At 55.0% G+C, this 17,605-nt stretch overlaps 1 protein-coding gene and 1 long non-coding RNA gene across 7 annotated transcripts in view; both read left to right on the forward strand.

Annotated features, from left to right (window-relative positions):
• Nucleotides 1-1,625: 1,625 nt before the first annotated feature.
• LOC117092719 lies at nucleotides 1,626-5,030 on the forward strand. Of its 4 annotated transcripts, XR_004440887.1 has the most exons (4): nucleotides 1,626-1,733; nucleotides 2,393-2,542; nucleotides 3,408-3,932; nucleotides 4,864-5,030. It is a non-coding gene; the product is annotated as an uncharacterized LOC117092719 (long non-coding RNA). The 4 variants fall into 4 exon arrangements; XR_004440889.1 differs by lacking the exon at nucleotides 4,864-5,030 and having other exon boundaries at nucleotides 2,393-2,560; nucleotides 3,253-3,988; XR_004440888.1 differs by lacking the exon at nucleotides 4,864-5,030 and having other exon boundaries at nucleotides 2,393-2,560; nucleotides 3,408-3,988.
• Nucleotides 5,031-5,982: 952 nt separating this feature from the next.
• Nucleotides 5,983-17,605, forward strand: part of SLC6A9 (solute carrier family 6 member 9) — a 35,666-nt gene continuing 24,043 nt past the window's right edge. Inside the window, exons 1-2 of one of the 3 annotated variants that reach the window (XM_033226717.1) lie at nucleotides 5,983-6,265; nucleotides 13,506-13,620. In XM_033226717.1, the coding sequence (XP_033082608.1) occupies nucleotides 13,591-13,620 (30 nt within the window). In that variant the 5' untranslated portion in view covers nucleotides 5,983-6,265; nucleotides 13,506-13,590. The remainder of the gene's footprint in view (nucleotides 6,266-13,505; nucleotides 13,621-17,605) is intronic. The other 2 variants (XM_033226719.1, XM_033226718.1) reach the window with 2 other exon arrangements.

A 17,605-nucleotide genomic window follows, 5' to 3' on the forward strand; every position in this document is an offset into this window, starting at 1 on the left:
TTTAGATATCACTCAAAGGCATGTAAAATGCTTTCATAAATATCCCATGGAAAAAAGGAAGACCGACTCCATCTGTACTATTTGCTTTACTTCCTCGAAAAGTAAAAGGGGGGCTGGGGGAAGGAGAAACCGAGTAGTCCCCTGGGAGTGTGTTCGGCATGTGAAGCCATCCATCATGCAGTCATGGTGAGCAGATGCAGGCCTAGGACCAAAAAGGCAAGTGGCGCTGGGAACTCAGGGCCCTTCGTCACCTTTCCCTACACAATCCCACTGGCTATACATCCCTCTACAACACAGTCATACCGACACACACACACACACACACAGAGTCAGGCCAGCCCCACACGCCACGGCTAATCTCTCACAACAAGCCCAACCATGGCTGCACTCACACAATACAATCACACAGCCACATCAAAGTCACAAAAAAGCCAACACACCAGGTCACACTATTCTATATTCACAGATGGAGAATCTCAATGGCCATACATTCAACCATAGGTATACTCAAACTAGCAGAGTGGCTCATAATGTAAAACATCTACTGGGCCCTGTGGCCATGCCACCACATCCCCCCAAGTATATTGTGCATGGGGTGAAATAATAGCTTTTGGACACAGGCCAACCTGAATTCAAGTTCAGGTTTTGGACACAGGCCAACCTGAATTCAAGTTCACGTTCTACCACTTATTAGTTCTGTAACCTGCAGCCAATTATTTAACCTGCCTGAGCTCTCATTCTAGAAAATGCAGGTAATTCCTACTTTGAAAGCCTGATGTGATGGCATAAAATAATCAGACAAGGGGCAGCACCTTGTCTGGCCCAATGTGTCCTGGGGATGCAGCTGTAACTGCCATGGATGGCTTTTGTCACCAGAGGGCACCAGGGCCACAATGTGTCTGGGGAGACTGCTGGAAGAAAATATGCTGAAAAGGCCAGGATTCCTGGGGAGTTTCGGGGTGAGTACAGACAGGGTAGGTGTGGGATGCGTGTGGGGCTGGGCAGTTTTTGGAAACCCCAGCTAGGCCCCGGCCACCCAAGTGTGCCTCTGGGTATGGTGGGCAGCTCCCGGGGAAGATCGGATCTAGGAAGGAGGATGGATGAGTGCTCTCTATGAGCCAGGCCCTCTTCTGTGCCGATTTCACACACATTAAATCCTTTAATCTCCACAACAATATCGTGGTTGATAGTCACTGCTAATATTAATAGTATTCCTGGTGAGGAATATTGAGGAAGTGAGGTCTGCTTACATAGCCATTAAGTGGAGACCTGGAATACAAATGCAGACAGCCTGGCTTCAGAATCCATGGCCCTAACCACAGCTCCACACTGCCCCCAACAGTGATCCCGCATCTCCCCTTGCTGGGGTTCTGCCTGACCCTGGCTTTCTTCCCTGGAGTTCAGCCAGCCCCAGCTGGCCTTTCCCCTCTTCCGGCCTGCTCCCCACCTGCTCCCTGGGCCAGCCCATGGTAAGAGGCTTATCACATATGTGTGGGGGACAGATAAGGCAGGGCCCCGCACAGGGCTTATCCAGCCCTGCCATCCCTGCTGGGGAGCTGCCAGCAGATGGAGCCCCGCCCGGGGCCTTGGGTCGCTCCTTGTGATGCCAGAGCTCTTTATGATGTCATCATTTGTAGTGACATCATTGCTCTGTCCCTCCTTTGAGTCTGAGAGGGTTACTCAGATAGGAGATGGGGAAGTGGAGTCAGACAGGAGCTCTACCGAGGCTCTAGGTCAGTGGGCCGGGTTGGGCTGGAGTGGAGGAGGGAGTGGTGCCAGAGGATCCTCCCCAGGGCAGATGGCTATTTTTGGTGTCAACTGCTCGGCTTATAGCCACCCCTCTTCCTGTCTTCCCAATCCAAAGAGGCTCTGGGTCCAGCAGGGGCAGGAGCAGTGGGAGAAATCTTTAGCCCTGCTGCAGGGCAGCTCTGGGGTCAGTCTCTAGCTCAGGAACCAGTCTGTTCCTCCCTACAGGGAGGCCTGACCCTCTGTACCTCGGGTCTGAGGGGAAGGGGGGCCTTACTTCCAATCCTTGAAATAGCAGTGAGGCAAAGAGGGATTATTAGGATGGCTAGACAGACAGACATAGCCAGACCCGCCATTATAGTCACACACATTAACTTGCTGCTGTGGGCTGCGGGCACAGCCTCACGCCAACACCATCACACAGCCATTCATTCTCATAGCCATGCCTGCAGCCACACATGGACCACAGACAGCTGAGCCACACCGACATACCAGCTCAGGCACAATGTCATCACCTGATCCATCTGAGAGAACAGGAACCCCTTCTCTCTCACGGTTGTACTCCCAGAGAGTAGCTCAATTCCCAGCACATGGCAGATGCGCACTAATATTTGGTGAGTGAATAAATGGACATTAAATGCCACAGGGCCTGTGACCAGGCAGGGCTGAGGCCAGAGGAAATGCCATCCCACCTGCAAGTCTGCTCGACCTCTCCAGACCCAGGATGGGAGCATCGAGGAAGCTGCCAGCACTACCTCAGCCCCAACTTCAGTCACGGCCACTCCTCAGATAATAGGTCCTGGAAGGGACCTTGGTAATGCAGGGGCCCCATTCCCTCCCTCTAGGTCCAGTGAACTGGAACACTGGCACTCTGAAAATGGGAGGTTATGAACATGGGGTGGTCTGGATGTTGGGTACCCCAGGCCCCCTGGGAATTGGGCACTGGGGGCTCTGGGGTTTGGGTCCTTTACAGTGTTGGGTGCTCTAGCATCCCTGACATTGGGAATTCGGGACTTCGGGAGCTCAAAGCTATTTAGGAGTCTGGGTGTTCAAAGCTCCTGAGATTGGGGCTACCCCTTGGACAAGGCCAAAGTCAATACTTCCTGTCCATATGCCTGATTTTACCTGGAGCCAAGGAGGTCCAGCCTGGAACCCCTGTTCTGAGCCCCATGATTGGCTTCTGCTGCCCCGGAGCTGGGGTGGCAGGGTTTCAGGGGAAAGAAACCACAATAGGATGGCCTAAGGGATACCTGGAGCCCCAGAGACAGTTCTCGGATCTGGAACCAATCTAACCTGCTTCTCTGCATTGGGACAGGGCAGGGGAGGTGCCAGACACTGACCACTGGGCTCCAGGTTCAAGAAAGGAGGAAACTGAGAGCAGAGCCCAGGCAGGCACCTCCCAGTAATGCTTCCTGGCTACTGAGGCTGGGGTTCTAAGGAGGTGGAGACCCCTAGCCATGCCTGGCTTCAACTACAGGCAATGTCCACCTTCCCCCACATTCTCAGCAGGTCCCCAGGACCCATCCATCAAGGTGCCCAGTGCTCCCAGCTCTTGCAGTGACCACCAGAAGTGGCCCAAGTCTGGCATTATTCGTATTCCTACTAGACACACACCTAAACTGACTTACGTGCATCCCAAAACAGAGGCCTTGATCCTGTAGGCTGATGACACCACTGGAGGAAACCAGCCAGCCCCCCGGGGGGCTCTGACACTGGATGCAGCCCTCCCAGGAAGCTCCACTGGCTGCGGTAACTGGAGGCTCCTGAGACACATCTCAGCCTGCAGTGGGTGGGCCCCCCGGCCCGCTGCGGCCCTGCCCCCAAGAAGAAGCAGGCCAGTCAAACTGGCTGACCCCATCAGTCCCCCCATCCCCTCCCCCGCCCCAGTCTGTCCTCAATCCTGATCCCCCTGCTCGCCCCACAGTGGCCCAGGCTGGCCATGCCCTTCCCACCCTGCGGGCCAGCTGCTCAGAGCCAGGGGCTCACAGCCAGGGACGGAGGCTATCCCAGCTCTGACCTGGGCTGGGCCCAAACCTGCCTCCTTTGGGCCTCATTCTGATTGGAAAAAAACAGCCTCTCTAGTCCCTGTCTCAAGGAGATGGCTTTTCAAACCAGAATCCTTCTCACAAGTGCCTCCTCAGGACACAGCTCACTGTGCGGTTTCCTGAAGCTCTTTCTGGGTCAAGGTGGGTAAAACACACATCCATGAATCTGTTTCTATGTATACAAATAGACTTTGTGCTCTGCCAGTGTTAGTTTAATAAAGCCCTCTGGCCAACATCCCCAATCTTCCTAAACACTCCAAGGAAAATGTTCTCTTTTCTTCACCCCACGGGCTAAAGTGCTAGGCTGCCTCCCTGTCCCCAGGTTAGTCCCCAAGCCTTCCTCTTTCTGACGGAGCCTCAGAGCGCTGGCCCCTGAGCACCCATCCCCCTCTCTTCTAACTGCCCAGGCCCCAAGCCCCTGGCCTGAGGGCATCCTGGAAGTCTTGCTCTCAGCACCCTACACCTGCCTCCCTTCATATGGATTCCCTGAGCCATGAAAACTCTCAGAATCTTCACTGTGTTCTTAGCGCTCAGTGCCCTCTTCTAGGCCTGTCCCCACCCCAGCCTACTGCTGGAAGGGAGAAGGAGGGAGGCCTTTTCCCCTTCATACTCTTCCTTGTCCGCCTTCCTCTACTTGGGGGACTCTTCAACATCCTCCATCTGCCTTCCCTGGGGTAGTATCCCTTTTGATGAGCCCCAGGGAGGAGGCAAGGAGGAAGATCCTAAAAACAATTTATGGAGGAAGTTAAGTCCTGGCAGGAGAGATGTAGAGGGCTTGGACCCCATCTGCCCAGTCCCAGGAATTGGGCACACACACAACTACACAGACCTGCTGCAGTGCACACAGTCTTCCACAGATGCACCTACACAAATACACAATCAGGGGCTCAGGCGTCTGGGGGCACAGACACAACAGGTTGCCCAGATCCAGGTGTGTGTGCACACAACTCACACAAGAAACACCTGCACTTGGTTTGTAGAATAAAAATCCCAAGCATACTATATCTACTAGGTTTGGGGACAAAGTGAGAATGAAAATAATCTTGCTGATAAGACTAAGGTGTCTTCCCAGATCTGATCAGGAGTCCAATGTGAATAGGAGACGACAGAGAGCTGTCTTAGTACTTTGGCTCTGAGAAAGGTTTGTGGAATGGACTGCATGTGGCCTGAAAGAGCTTGCATTGCAGGGAATGCCTGGGCTTGATGCCTGTTATCTTGTTCAGTGCCTCTGATAAATTAATAAACTGCAATCTCACTCAACAATTGGTTTCACGTGAGTTTGGCATGTATTGGAGGCTGACAGTCCCAAGGAAAAAAATTAAACTGTTTCCTGACCAGAAAATGGTGAGGACTCAGGGTCCAAAGTAGAAATTGCCTCTGTAGGTTGGGCCCCTTCTCTGAGCAGATGCCCCACTCAGGTTGGGGCAAAAACCAGTTCCTCCGACAGTACTAACTGGCCACTTTCCCTGAAAGGTGGTGGCTTTCACAAGGTATGCAAATGTGGGAGCCTCATTCCAAATGCCAGGCACCACTCCCCAGAGGCAGCCTGGAGCAATGGGCTTTATATACACACACATGCATTTCCTTAGCCCCTTCTCTCCATTTCACAGAGGAGGAAACCGAGGCTCACAATGCTCCTTTTGGCAAAGACTTTTTTTTTAGCTGAGATTGTAACCCAGGTCTGTCTCACCATGGAAGGAGGAGGGATCCCAGGTTGGTGCCTCCAGCCCCTGTAACACCACCTCAAAAGTAGAGCTGACCAAGCCGGTGGTCCAGGAGGGAAATTTGAGAAAGGGCTCCCTGGAGCCCTCTAGTTCCAAGGAGTAGGACCTAGGCCATACCCAGCAGTGCCCACAGTCTCTAGCGGCTCTGCTCCAAAGGGAATGGAATTTGCTCTGACTTCTCTCTAGGGGAAACGCAGGCGCAGAAGGCCAGGGGCCTGGAGGGCTAACTCCAGCCTCAGCCCCCCAAAGTGCCCCAGGCCTTCTGGCTTTATTCCACCCTAGCCCGAAGGGGACCACATCTGCTTGCTCAAGGGCCCCAGCTGGAGGGCAGCGAGGCAGGGGCGGAGAAGGGGGCTCCTTTGTGGAGCCCACTTCCAGGGGTTCGTGGGGATCAATCATCTGAAAGCTGGAGAGACTTGTAATTTTATTCCCTGGGAGGAGGAGCCTGAGAAGTCTGCACGGGGGGAGGGGATGGGATGGAGAGAGGAGGACGGCCAGGGGAGCTCTTCGGGTAGGGGAGGGACTTGGCTAGATCTCCCAAGCCTTCTCCACTCTTCAAACTTTCACCAAACTCTTAGCCCCCGCCTCCCCGAAACCAAAACACAACAGGCTGTGGAAGAGCTGCGAGCGGCGCGGCGGGGCGGGCGCGGCACAGAGCCTCGGGAAGCTGATGCAACTTTCACTTTAAGAAAGCCACCTGGGCGCACCGCGGTGCGGACCCAGCACGCCTGGGCAGTGGGCTGCAGCATGGTAAGGGGGCTGGGGGAAGGGGACGCTGGGGCCCGCGCCTCCGTCGGTCCTGCCGTCTGTCTGAGCCGACGCGGGGCTGAGCCCCAGGACCAGCGTGTGCGCGTGTGTGTGTGTGTGATCGCGCATGTATGCGGGCATCTGTGGGTAAGAGTGTGGGTGCACGCACCGGGATGTCTGTCTCGCCGCAAAGGTCGCGGTAGGTGCGCGCGGCTGGGTGTCACCGCTGTCACCAAGGAGCTGAAGCGGGAGGGAGAGGGAAGCGGGGGGAGCTCCTGCGTGGGGTGGGGGGGGGCGCCAGACGCCGGTTCGATCGGGGGCGGCGGGCGCAGGCTGTGCGGGTAGCGCCGAAGCCAGAGCGTGGCACGGTCCGTCCGAGAGCCAGTGGTTCTGCGCGCTGGGGGCCTGAGGGGGTCGATAATCGGCCGTGCCTGCGCCTAGCGTGCGGGCTTCCGCTCGCTCCAACGCCTCTCAGCGCCCGCCAGCCTGGCTGCCTATCTGGTCCCTCCAGCCGGCCTGCCTCCCTATCTGCCCTCCCGGCGCCGGTGCCGGTGCCGATGCCCGTGCCCTCGCAGGACCTGGGAAGCCGCGCGGGAGAGTCCTGGCGCACTCAGCCTCTCTTTGTCCGCGCTCTGGCCGCGGCTTTGGGAAGGGACTGCGAGCGAGCGAGGAGTTCTTTGGGGGCTGCTACCCTGGAAAGAATCCGTGCCCTCCCCACCCCAACCCTCATTACCGGCACACCTAGGGCGGGGCCGGGCGGCCGCAGGTGAGGGCAGGGGCCTAGCAGCCCTGGGCGCCCACCCCCGGCCGGCGCTCCGCACCCGGCAGCCACTGCAGATCGCGAGCAGGCGGCGGGGCCGGGCGGGAGAGTGGGGCTTGCCCCGAGGGCCGGGAGGGGCCGGAGCCGGCCCGGGGGCGGGGCCGTGGGGCGGGGACCTCGGCGCCCCGGTACTTTTCCACCGCAGGGGCCGGGGGCGGGGCCGCCGCCTCCAAGCCAGCTGAGGCCCACACGTGGCGGCTGATGTAACGCCCGTGCCCCCACATCTCTCTCCCGATTAAAGCGGACGCGCCCCGCTTCGAGGAACCGGGACGCTGCGGGCGGTGCCGCTGCTCTGAGACCGACCGCGCCCCTGCCCGCCGGCCCAGGGCCTCCGCGCCTCGGGCCCGCAGATACCTAAAGGAGCCGCACCCCCTTTCGGGCCTGCTCTCGGCAAGCCACACCCCCTCGCGGATCACTCTTAAAGGAGACTGGACCCCGGCTCGCTGACAGCTTCCGCACAAAGCGCGGTCTATTTCTCCGCTGAAAGGAGCGTGGGGGTGCGGCCGTTGGAAAATGAAGGCTGCGGGGCGAGGAATGGGGAAGGAGAGAATAACCGGAAAGGTTAAAGACTCCCAAAGTGAGGGAGCATCAGAAGGTTGGAGAGTAGTGGGTGAGGGGACTGGTTCTAGGGACTAATGGGCGACACTGAGCATGCTCAAGTGTTTCCAAGGACCGCAGAGAAAACGCCCCCTTTACTTGGCCTATGCGGCGACTGCGGCTGTACCCGCTCAGTTCCCGGCTCTGGGGACACAGAAGAAGCACACCTCTGCCCTGGAAGGACTCTCCATCTAGTAGGGAGCCAGACTTGGGCACGAGGAAGCATGCCGCAGTTGCTACGTGTGGCAAGCGTGCTGAGACTTACACAGTGTGGGGGTACAGTAGGAAGGCTGACAGCAACGGGGAGAACCTAGGAAGGCTTCATGAAGATAATAGCATTGGGATAGGTTTTGTGGATGCGTAGGATATATACAGGTGGATATCGGGACAAGGGTGCTCAAAAAAGAGGGAACGGGTGCTGGGGCAAAGGCATGAAGCAGGAGCCTTCTGCAAATGCTGGGTAGTCTTACGTGGCGGCAGATGGCCGCAGGTTGCTGACCTGTGCTCCCAGGTAGAACTAAGGGCCGTTTCCTGCTCCCACAACTCCTCCACTTCCTCCATCACAGTGAATGGAAATTATGCTTCTTCCTCTACCTACCTACTAAACTGTGAGGTCCTTGAAGCCAGGGAAAGAGCCTGTCACCTTTCCATCCCCAGTGAGGACTCCAGGGCTTTTCCAAGATGGACCGTTAAAACTGATTGACCGGACAGCCCTGATACTCAGCAGTGAGACTGTCAAGATGGGCCAGGGTTCTGTGACTGATGTCTCAACATCTGCCTTTGGGTGGCTCACACGCAGCTCAGACCAGCTTGTCCAACCTAGCCCTCCTGTCCCCGCAGCAAACCTGCAGCCTCACCATCATTTGTCCTCTGGGATGGGCTTCTTCCCACTGCACCAACAGAAACCAGAGACTCCTTCTTGTCCCTCCCCCTACCCAGTCCGATTCATCACCAAGTCTTCCCATGTTGCCTTTTATATTTATCTGAAGTCTGTGCACCTCTCCTCACCCTATTGTCGCCTTCCTAACCTGAGCCACCTCATTTTTGACCTGGCCCCTTTCTTCCTTTCATTTTCCTTTCCTTTCCTTTCTTCCTTGTTTCCTTCCTTCCTCTCTTTCTTTCTTTCTTTCTATTTTTTTTTTAGATGGAGTTTCGCTCTTGTTGCCCAGGCTAGAGTGCAATGGTGCCATCTCAACTCACTGCAACCTCCACCTCCGGAGTTCAAGCAATTCTCCTGACTCAGCCTCCTGAGTAGCTGGGATTACAGCCATGTGCCACCACGTCTGGCTAATTTTGTATTTTTATAGAGACGGGGTTTCTCCATGTTGGTCAGGCTGGTCTCCAACTCCTGACCTCAGGTGATCCGCCTGCCTCAGCCTCCCAAAGTGCTGGGATTACAGGTGTGAGCCACCGCGCCCAGCCTGGCCTGGCCCATTTCTAATTGATTTCCTCTTTTCTACTTCAGCCTCCCTCCAGTCCTTTCTCCACACTGTAACTAGGGGGATGGTTTCAAGATGCACATTCCACCAATTGCTCCTCCTTGAAGTTGATCTTCTGCTTAAAAGCTTTCAATAGCCACCCTTGCCCTCAAGATGAAGACCAAAATCCAGACCCGAAAGGCCCTGGCCAGGCCTCTCTGTCCACTTTAATCTTTGACCATTTCCCCCTGACTATCTGAGCTCCAGCCTCAGAGCCTTTCCACATATTGTTTCATTTGCTTGACTCTCTGTTCCTCTTCTCTTCCTCATTATTGCCACTTTGCCTAATTTACTCCTTTAGACCCTTAAACATCACTTCCTCAGGGAAGCCCTCCGCTAGTCTTACACAAGGCCAGGCCCTCCTACTGTAGAGTCTCATAACACAATCTTTCTCTTTACATCCTTTATCTCAGTATGCAATTCTTTATTTTTTATTTTTTGAGACAGAGGTTCCCTCTTTTTTCCCAGGCTGGAGTGCAACGGCGCGACCTCGGCTCACTGCAACCTCTGCCTCCTGGGTTCAAGTGATTCTCTTGCCTCAACCTCCCAAGTAGCTGGGATTACAAGCGCCCACCACATCGCCCAGCTGATTTTGTATTTTTGACAGAGATGGGCCTTCACCATGTTAGCCAGGCTGGTCTCGAACTCCTGACCTCAGGTGATCCGCCCGCCTTGACCTCCCAAAGTGCTGGGATTACAGGCGTGGGCCACCGCTCCTGGTCTCAGTTTGTAATTCTTTAAATTTTAGTCATCAGTTTAACTCTTTCCCCTTAGTCTGTAAGCTGCAGGAGTGCAGATACCTTTGAGTTCTTGGTGCCTAGCACAGTTCTGGCCCAGAACAGACCTGCAATCAATATTATGGAATAAATGAGTCTAGCTGTGGTCAGCCATAAATGCCTGCTAAGCAGGTTAGGCCATATCCTGTTGGCTGTGGAAAACTGTTGGAGAGAATCAGGGATTTAGGGCTTCGGGAAGATTAACAGATTGGAGGGGAGGAACATGTGGAGGGCTTGTGGTAAGGACAAAAATTAGGCAGAAACTTCAGAACTTATGAGGAAATTACTATTAGCCCCATCTTCCAGATTGAGAAAACTAAGGCTCAAAGAGGTTGAGTAACTTACTTGAAATCATATACCTAGTGAGTAGCTGAGCCAGAAATCCAGCCCAGGCCTACCAGATCTCAGAGCCCGAGCTCTTTATCTTGTGCTAGACTGCCTCTGTGACCCGCTGCTGCCTGTCAGCGGTGGCCCACAAATGCTTCAGGGGCATGTGTGGGGCCTGGTGTTGTGGATCTTCCACACGTAGAAGGGGCTGGACGCCATGGGCAATCAGTTGGTGTTTTCTGAATGGATGGATGGGGCCACGTAACAGGAATGTCAAAGGCAGGAGAAGCAGCAAAGCTTTACACCCAGCTCATTCTCCTGGAAGCCGCCATGAAGCAGTCTTTTCCCTCCAGTCCACGAACTATCTGAGGGCAGGGACTGCATTTGCAGTCAGAGATGTCACAGTCAGAGATGTCAGAGTCAGAGATGTCAGGTCTGAAAACCTAGTTCAAGTCCTCACTCGAGCACTTACAAGGAAGGCATTTGACCTCTCCGAGTCCATCTCTCTGATGGTAAACTAGGAGGAATTCCAGGATGACCTGGGTGAGGGCCCTCTGCAGCCTACGTTTGGAGACACAGTGTCCTCAGTTCACTTACCTGACCAGTGGGCTTAATAATTTCCAACCCGTGACGTGGCTTTTTTTTTTTGAGACGGAGTCTCGTTCTGTCGCCCAGGCTGGAGTGCAGTGGCCGGATCTCAGCTCACTGCAAGCTCCGCCTCCCGGGTTCCCGCCATTCTCCTGCCTCAGCCTCCTGAGTAGCTGGGACTACAGGCGCCCGCCACCTTGCCCAGCTAGTTTTTTGTATTTTTAGTAGAGACGGGGTTTCACCGTGTTAGCCAGGATGGTCTCGATCCCCTGACCTCGTGATCCGCCCGTCTCGGCCTCCCAAAGTGCTGGGATTACAGGCTTGAGCCACCGCGCCCGGCCTTTTTTTTTTTTTTAAGACAAAGTCTCACTCTGTCACCCAGGCTGGAGAGCAATGGTGTGATCTCGGCTCTCTGCAATCTCTGACTCCCGGATTCAAGCGATTCTCCTGTCTCAGACTCCCGAGTAGCTGGGACTACAGGCGCATACCACCACATCTGGTTAATTTTTATATTTGTAGTAGAGACGGGATTTCACCATATTGGTCAGGCTGGTCTCGAACTCTTGACCTCAGGTGATCCGCCCACCTCGGCTTCCCAAAGTGCTGGGATTACAGGCATGAGCCACTGCACCCAGCTGACATGGCTCTTTCTAATGCCATCTGCTGTTACTATCATCATTGTCATTATTAGTCCTTGACTGAGGAGAGGTGGCTTTAAGGGAGTCAAATCTAGAGTTTACAGCTGGAGAGGGAGGCACAGGGGTGAGAGAAGACAAGGTGTGATCTCCTTTTGAGGGAGCACACCCCCGTCTTTCTTTACTTGCGCCCAGCAGACCAAAGGCATGAGCAGGAACTTCTTTAGGAGAAGTTGAACCACAGGCCAGCCTGGGTCACATCTTGTCCCCACCGTGCCCTAAGAGAAGCTCTGCAGGAGACCAGGCAGCCAGGGCAAAGGGCCTAAAAAAGCCAAGGGCTGATTTGCATAGGCAAAGAGCAGCCTCCTCATCTCTCCTCCAGCCTTCCAGAGACTTCCTGGGCTTGTAGGTGAGAGGTGGCCCTTGACAGGTGGCTTTGGGTAGGGCACAGTTGCCCAGAGTAGCCTTGGGAACAGACTCCCTGGGAAGGCAGGAAAGGCTCCAGAGAGAGGCAGAGCTGTAATCCTTCCTTGGTCTAGGCCCTGAGGAGGGGTTTCCTCCCATGAGACAATTTTTTTTTTTTTTTTCTGAGATCGAGTCTTGCTGTCGCCCAGGCTGGAGTGTAGTGGTGTGATCTCGGCTCACTGCAACCTCCGCCTCCCAGGTTCCAGAGATTCTCCTGCCTCAGCCTCCCGAGTAGCTGGGATTACAGGCACCCGCCACCACGTCCAGCTAATTTTTGTCATTTTAGTAGAGACCAGGTTTCGCCATGTTGGCCAGGATGGTCTCGAACTCCTGAGCTCAGGTAATCCACCTGCCTTGGCCTCCTAAAGTACTGGGATTACAGGCATGAGCCACCACGTCCGGCCAAGATAACTCTTTTTTTTTTTTTTTTGAGACCGAACCTCGCTCTGTCACCCAGGCTGGAATGCAATGAGACAACTCTTTAAGGCTCTCTGAAGATGGATTTCTCCTGAGGCCTGTCAAAAACTAACCTTTCTTCCATCCCATCTGACATTAAGCCAGTGTGCACCAGCATTGCCGTGGGGCTGCTCCTTGCACGTGGCTGCTGCCCCACAGCTCGTCAGCCCCACCTTGCCCCTCAGATGCTTCCCACAAGATCCTGGGCTGGTCTGGATCCCTCATTCCAGAGGTCCTGCCTTCGCTATTTCCCTCCATTTCAATTCAACTAACACTTCTTGCAAGCCCAGTGCTGTGCAACGTGCTGGGCACAGAGGGTAAAAGAAACAGTCCCAAGCTCTCGGGGAACTCACTGACTCATGGTTGATGAACTTAAAAGCAAATAAGTGTCATATGAAATAAGAATACTAGTAGAGATTTGCACAAAACAGAAAGGAGGAAGCAACTTTTTTATTCTTTTGAGAGAGTGGGTCAGGAAAGGCTGCAGAGAAGAGGTGACATTTAGCCTGGTGCAGTGCTGAGGATTTGTAGAATTTCACCTGGTGAACTGCTGTGGAGGGGACAGCTGGGAGTGCAAGGTGGCATGGCTGCACAGGGGTGTGTGACCCGCCCAGAGCTCGGTCCAAGTGAATGACATGACAACAAGCCCAGCTGCCCTGGAGCCCACACTGGGTGCCACCCAGATGGGGAAGGGCCATCATGGCTGCCTGGCTGGGGTGAGGATGGGGAGAGTGTGCTGACCGGAGCTGATTCCCCTCTGGGAAAGGCTGAAGCCATTCACACAGACCATGAAGGAATTGGACTCCATCCCAGTTCGGTATTCATTTTTTATCTTTTACAGGATTGGGCATCTGGAGAGTCAAAAATAGACCTTTGCCCATTGGGACAGGAAGCCTGGAGATCAAGAGATCCAGGGGAAAGGTTGGGGGCACTGGGAAGGAGCTGCATCTGAGGGTCTTCCAGAAAGAAAGGAGCAGGATGTGGACATGGCTTGGCAGAGGGCCTGGGCCGGCTGGTGGTGGGCGGCTCTGCACTACCTGTCTGGAGAGCCCTGTGGGCCACATGACCAAGTCTTCACCTCACCCTCTGCTCTCTCCACAGCTCTTGAGGTCTGTGGCCTGAAAGGCGCTGGAAGCAGAGCCTGTGAGTGTGGTCCCCATCACCAAAGCCCCAACCCACCGCCGCCATGGTAGGAAAAGGTGCCAAAGGGATGCTGGTGAGTACAGAGGCCAGACCGGGGGAGGAAGGGGAGTCCCAAGCCCTGACCCCAGGACCTCCTGCCAGCTGCTTGCCATGACAGGAAGGCTTAAGAAGGCCAGCACTGCCAGGGCTCCTGAGTTCCCAGCTGACCCCAGCATGGGCAGGTAGCCCCTCATCTACCAGGTCAGAGAGTGTCAGGCTCCAAGCCCACAGAGCCCACGAAGATCTGCCAGAAGGCAGGAGGTGTGCGCCCCATCCTTGTCACAGAGGTGCTGCAGACAGAAGGAGGTCACTCATGTGCTGAAAGGACAGTGGAGCGTGGGGCTGTGCGGGCGGCTTCAGTCTGTGCTGATCAAGGGCTCCTCCCTCAGACCCTGCCTGGTTTTTCTCCACTTCTCTGGGTCCTTCTCAGTCTGAAAAGTAACAACAAGGCCGGGCGCGGTGGCTCAAGCCTGTAATCCCAGCACTTTGGGAGGCCGAGACGGGCGGATCACAAGGTCAGGAGATCGAGACCATCCTGGCTAACACGGTGAAACCCCGTCTCTACTAAAAATACAAAAACTAGCCGGGCGAGATGGCGGGCGCCTGTAGTCCCAGCTACTCGGGAGGCTGAGGCAGGAGAATGGCGTAAACCCGGGAGGCGGAGCTTGCAGTGAGCTGAGATCTGGCCACTGCACTCCAGTCCCGGCGACAGAGCGAGACTCCGCCTCAAAAAAAAAAAAAAAAGAAAAGTAACAACATTTTGTTTTGAGTGCTCTCCTGAGGACTCTCAGAAAATCTCTCTCCACCCTTTCCCCAAGTCCTGGCTTTTCTTTGCCCTCAACCTTAGAGCACAGGGGAGGTAGTGGTGAGGCCATGAGACACAGGGGGGTGGGTGAGATTCTTTTTATTTTTGTAATTTTTTTGAGACCAAGTCTCACTCTGTGCCTGGGCTAGAGTGCAGTGGTGTGATCTCGGCTCACTGCAACCTCTGCCCCCTCTCGGGTTCAAGCGATTCTCATGCCTCAGCCTCCCGAGTAGCTGGGATTACAGGCATGTGCCACCAAGCCTAGCTAATTTTGTATTTTTGGTAGAGACGGTGTTTCACCATGTTGGCCAGGCTGATCTCAAACTTCTGACCTCAGGTGATCCACATGCCTCGGCCTCCCAAAGTGCTGGGATTACAGGCGTGAGCCACTGCGCCTGGCCTGGGTGAGGTTCTTGAAGGAGCAAGACTAGCTGATGGAGGGACCAGGTCAGCACCAGGAGCAGGAACCAGGAAAGTGATGCCAAATCCTGTCCCAGAGGCAACGGTTGTCTTCCTTCTCTTGAGCTCTTCCCTGGGGACAGGCTAGACTGGACAGCTGCCGGGGGTGGGGACCAGGGACTGACCATGGACAGTCCCTCCCTCAGCAGCTCCCATCCTGTCAATCTCCGGTGTTGCTTTTCTCATTTAATGAAAGATTCACTGGCCTGGGGTCTTTACTAAGCCCTCCCCAAACAAGCCCTGTCTCTCACCAAAGATTTCTGGGACTCAAAGTACCTAGTTTAAAAGAACAACTTGGGCTGGGCGTGGTGGCTCACGCCTGTAATCCCAGCACTTTGGGAGGCTGAGGCAGGCGGATCATCTGAGGTCAGGAGTTTGAGACCAACCTGGCCAACATGGTGAAACCTTGTCTCTACTACAAAAATTAGCCAGATGTGGTGGTATGCACCTGTAATCCCAGCTACAGTGAGCCGAGATCATGCCACTGCACTCCAGCCTGGGCAATAGAGCAGGGCTCTGTCTCAAAAAAAAAAAAAAGAAAAGAAATTTAAAAAAATTTAAAAAGGACAGTTTGTGGGAGAGAAACAGGTGGTTCTGTTCCAAGCTCAGGATCTTCTACCTGGCCCTGTTCTGAACCTCCAGCATCCAACCCCTGGCCCCATTCCTCTTGTCTAGCCCCCTACTGATTGACTGATTGGAGTAAGTCTGAATGAACCAAGCTCCTGAAAGTATTCCTGAGATTCCTGAAATCTGGGTGGTCAGAAATGGGCCCAGATGGAGGTCTTATGAACCTGAACACTTGCTAGGGGTGAATCCCATCTGAGAACCCAAACATGGCCCCACCTTTCCTGGAGAAGTCTTGGAATTGCCATGGGCTTGTGATAGGAAGTGGGGTGTGGCCCTGTCCCTTCCTACCATGGAGATTCTGAGCCCCATGAAACCTCTGAGTCCTCCCTGGTTGCTCTTCTTTCTCTAGAGTGACTTGGAAGGACTGGGAGGAGGGCAGGCAGAAAGATATGAGCAGCACAGAGGGCATGGGTCCCAGTGTCCCAGAGTCCCTGCCTGAACTGAGCTTCCCGGACTGTGCTCTCTCGGTCGGCCCAGCCAGCCTGTCTGTGGATGGGAATGCTGCCTTGGGACTCCTGTTCCCAGCACTAGGATGTGCCTAAAGATAGCTGAGGCTCGCTCTCCTCCCCGCTCTCTGCCCTTTGGCTTTTGCCCACTGTTGCTGCGTTTGAGGCTCATAGCATCCGTCCCATGGGCACCCCCAGTGGTTGCTTGGAGATTCTATTCCTGCTTCCTTTTCAGCTCTGCTGATGACCTTGGACTATTCCACTCTATTCTTGGGTTCCAGTTTGGGACTGAAGCCACCTCCGTTCAGTGCTTGTCTCTAGACACAGCCTCTGAGGTGCACAGGGCAGCTGGTCCCAGCCGAACCCCATCTCTGCTAACACAGGCAGCCCAGTCAGCACGTTTGTGTCTCTCATGTCTTCCTATGGCCAGTAACTAAGGAAGCATCATTCTGACAGGCTTCTTCTTTGGATACCCTGGTAGATAAAAAGAGGATGTTAAGGGGCATGTGTGTAACCATGCACTTGGACCATCACAGTTCTCTGTGGCTTCTGCTGCTCTGTTTGTACGCTGGCATGCATGGAGCAGGCACTGGCCCCTACCATGGGATCCTCACTTCTGTCCCACTTTACCCAGGTTTGGGTGTGAGGACACTGGCCCTCCAAGTCTCTTCAGTGTCGGCAGACACCCTGTGTTATCCTTGGAGCTTCTGCTGGATGCTACAGCCAGTGCCCCATGGGTAACAAGCAGCTTACCAGCACATGCCCAGGCCCACATGCCCACTGCACGTGTCCCTCCCTCACTCCCAGCCCAGATGGTCTCTGCCAGGCCAGCTCAGCTGCCTCCCTTACGCCTCAGCAGCTCCTAGGACAGGGCTGTGCGAGAACCCAGCTGGCCAGGGTGCCTCCAAGCCTGGGAGCAGCTGGGATGCTTGGGGGCACTAGGGGGTGGGTGGGGTGGTCCTTCCATGGAGACCTAGGCCCTCATACACGTGTGGAGCAGGGCCACCTAGGTCTCAAAGGACAAGGGGCTGAAGGAGGGGGAACCAAGAAAAGGAGGCAAGAGAGCCCCCACTAGCTCAGTTTTAATCCTTCACCCACCAATGTCACACCATTTCCCAGGCTGGCCACCTCAGTCCCCTCCCTAGTGCCACTGCCCACTCATGCAGAGTCTTGGGCAGTCCGGGTCTTGGCGGGCTTCCTTGACCTCTTCTCATGTCTGAGCACGCTGATTGTTTCTGCCACGGGGAAGCCTCACAATGAATAGGAACAGACTCATTTGGATTAGGGCTCTGGGTGCCAGAGCATCCAAATCCCAGGAGGCCTTGCAAGCACCACAGGCCGCCAGGGGCTGCCCCACCCTGACCTGTTCTCATATGTTTTGCCCTGAGGGTTTGGGCACCTCCTGTCTGTAGCACCCGTCATAGGACCTGGCACATAGTGGGGACTCACCCAGCCCAAGTGTTGGCATGTAGCAAGTGCTCAACTAGTGCAGGCTTGGTGCCTTACTGGGAGGCCACCAAGCACAAAGTTTGGCACACCTTGGACACTCCCTTGGTAGAGGGCCTGTCCCTGCCTGGGCACTCACCTAACCCAAGTCTTAGCATGTGGCAAATACTCAGCTAGTGCAGACTTGGCACACATTAGACACTCCCTTAGAAGACAGCCTGTCACCCTGTAGGCAT

The sequence above is a fragment of the Trachypithecus francoisi genome, unplaced genomic scaffold, assembly GCF_009764315.1.
Source record: "Trachypithecus francoisi isolate TF-2019V2 unplaced genomic scaffold, Tfra_2.0 Lachesis_group12, whole genome shotgun sequence".
Taxonomy (NCBI): Eukaryota; Metazoa; Chordata; class Mammalia; order Primates; family Cercopithecidae; genus Trachypithecus; species Trachypithecus francoisi.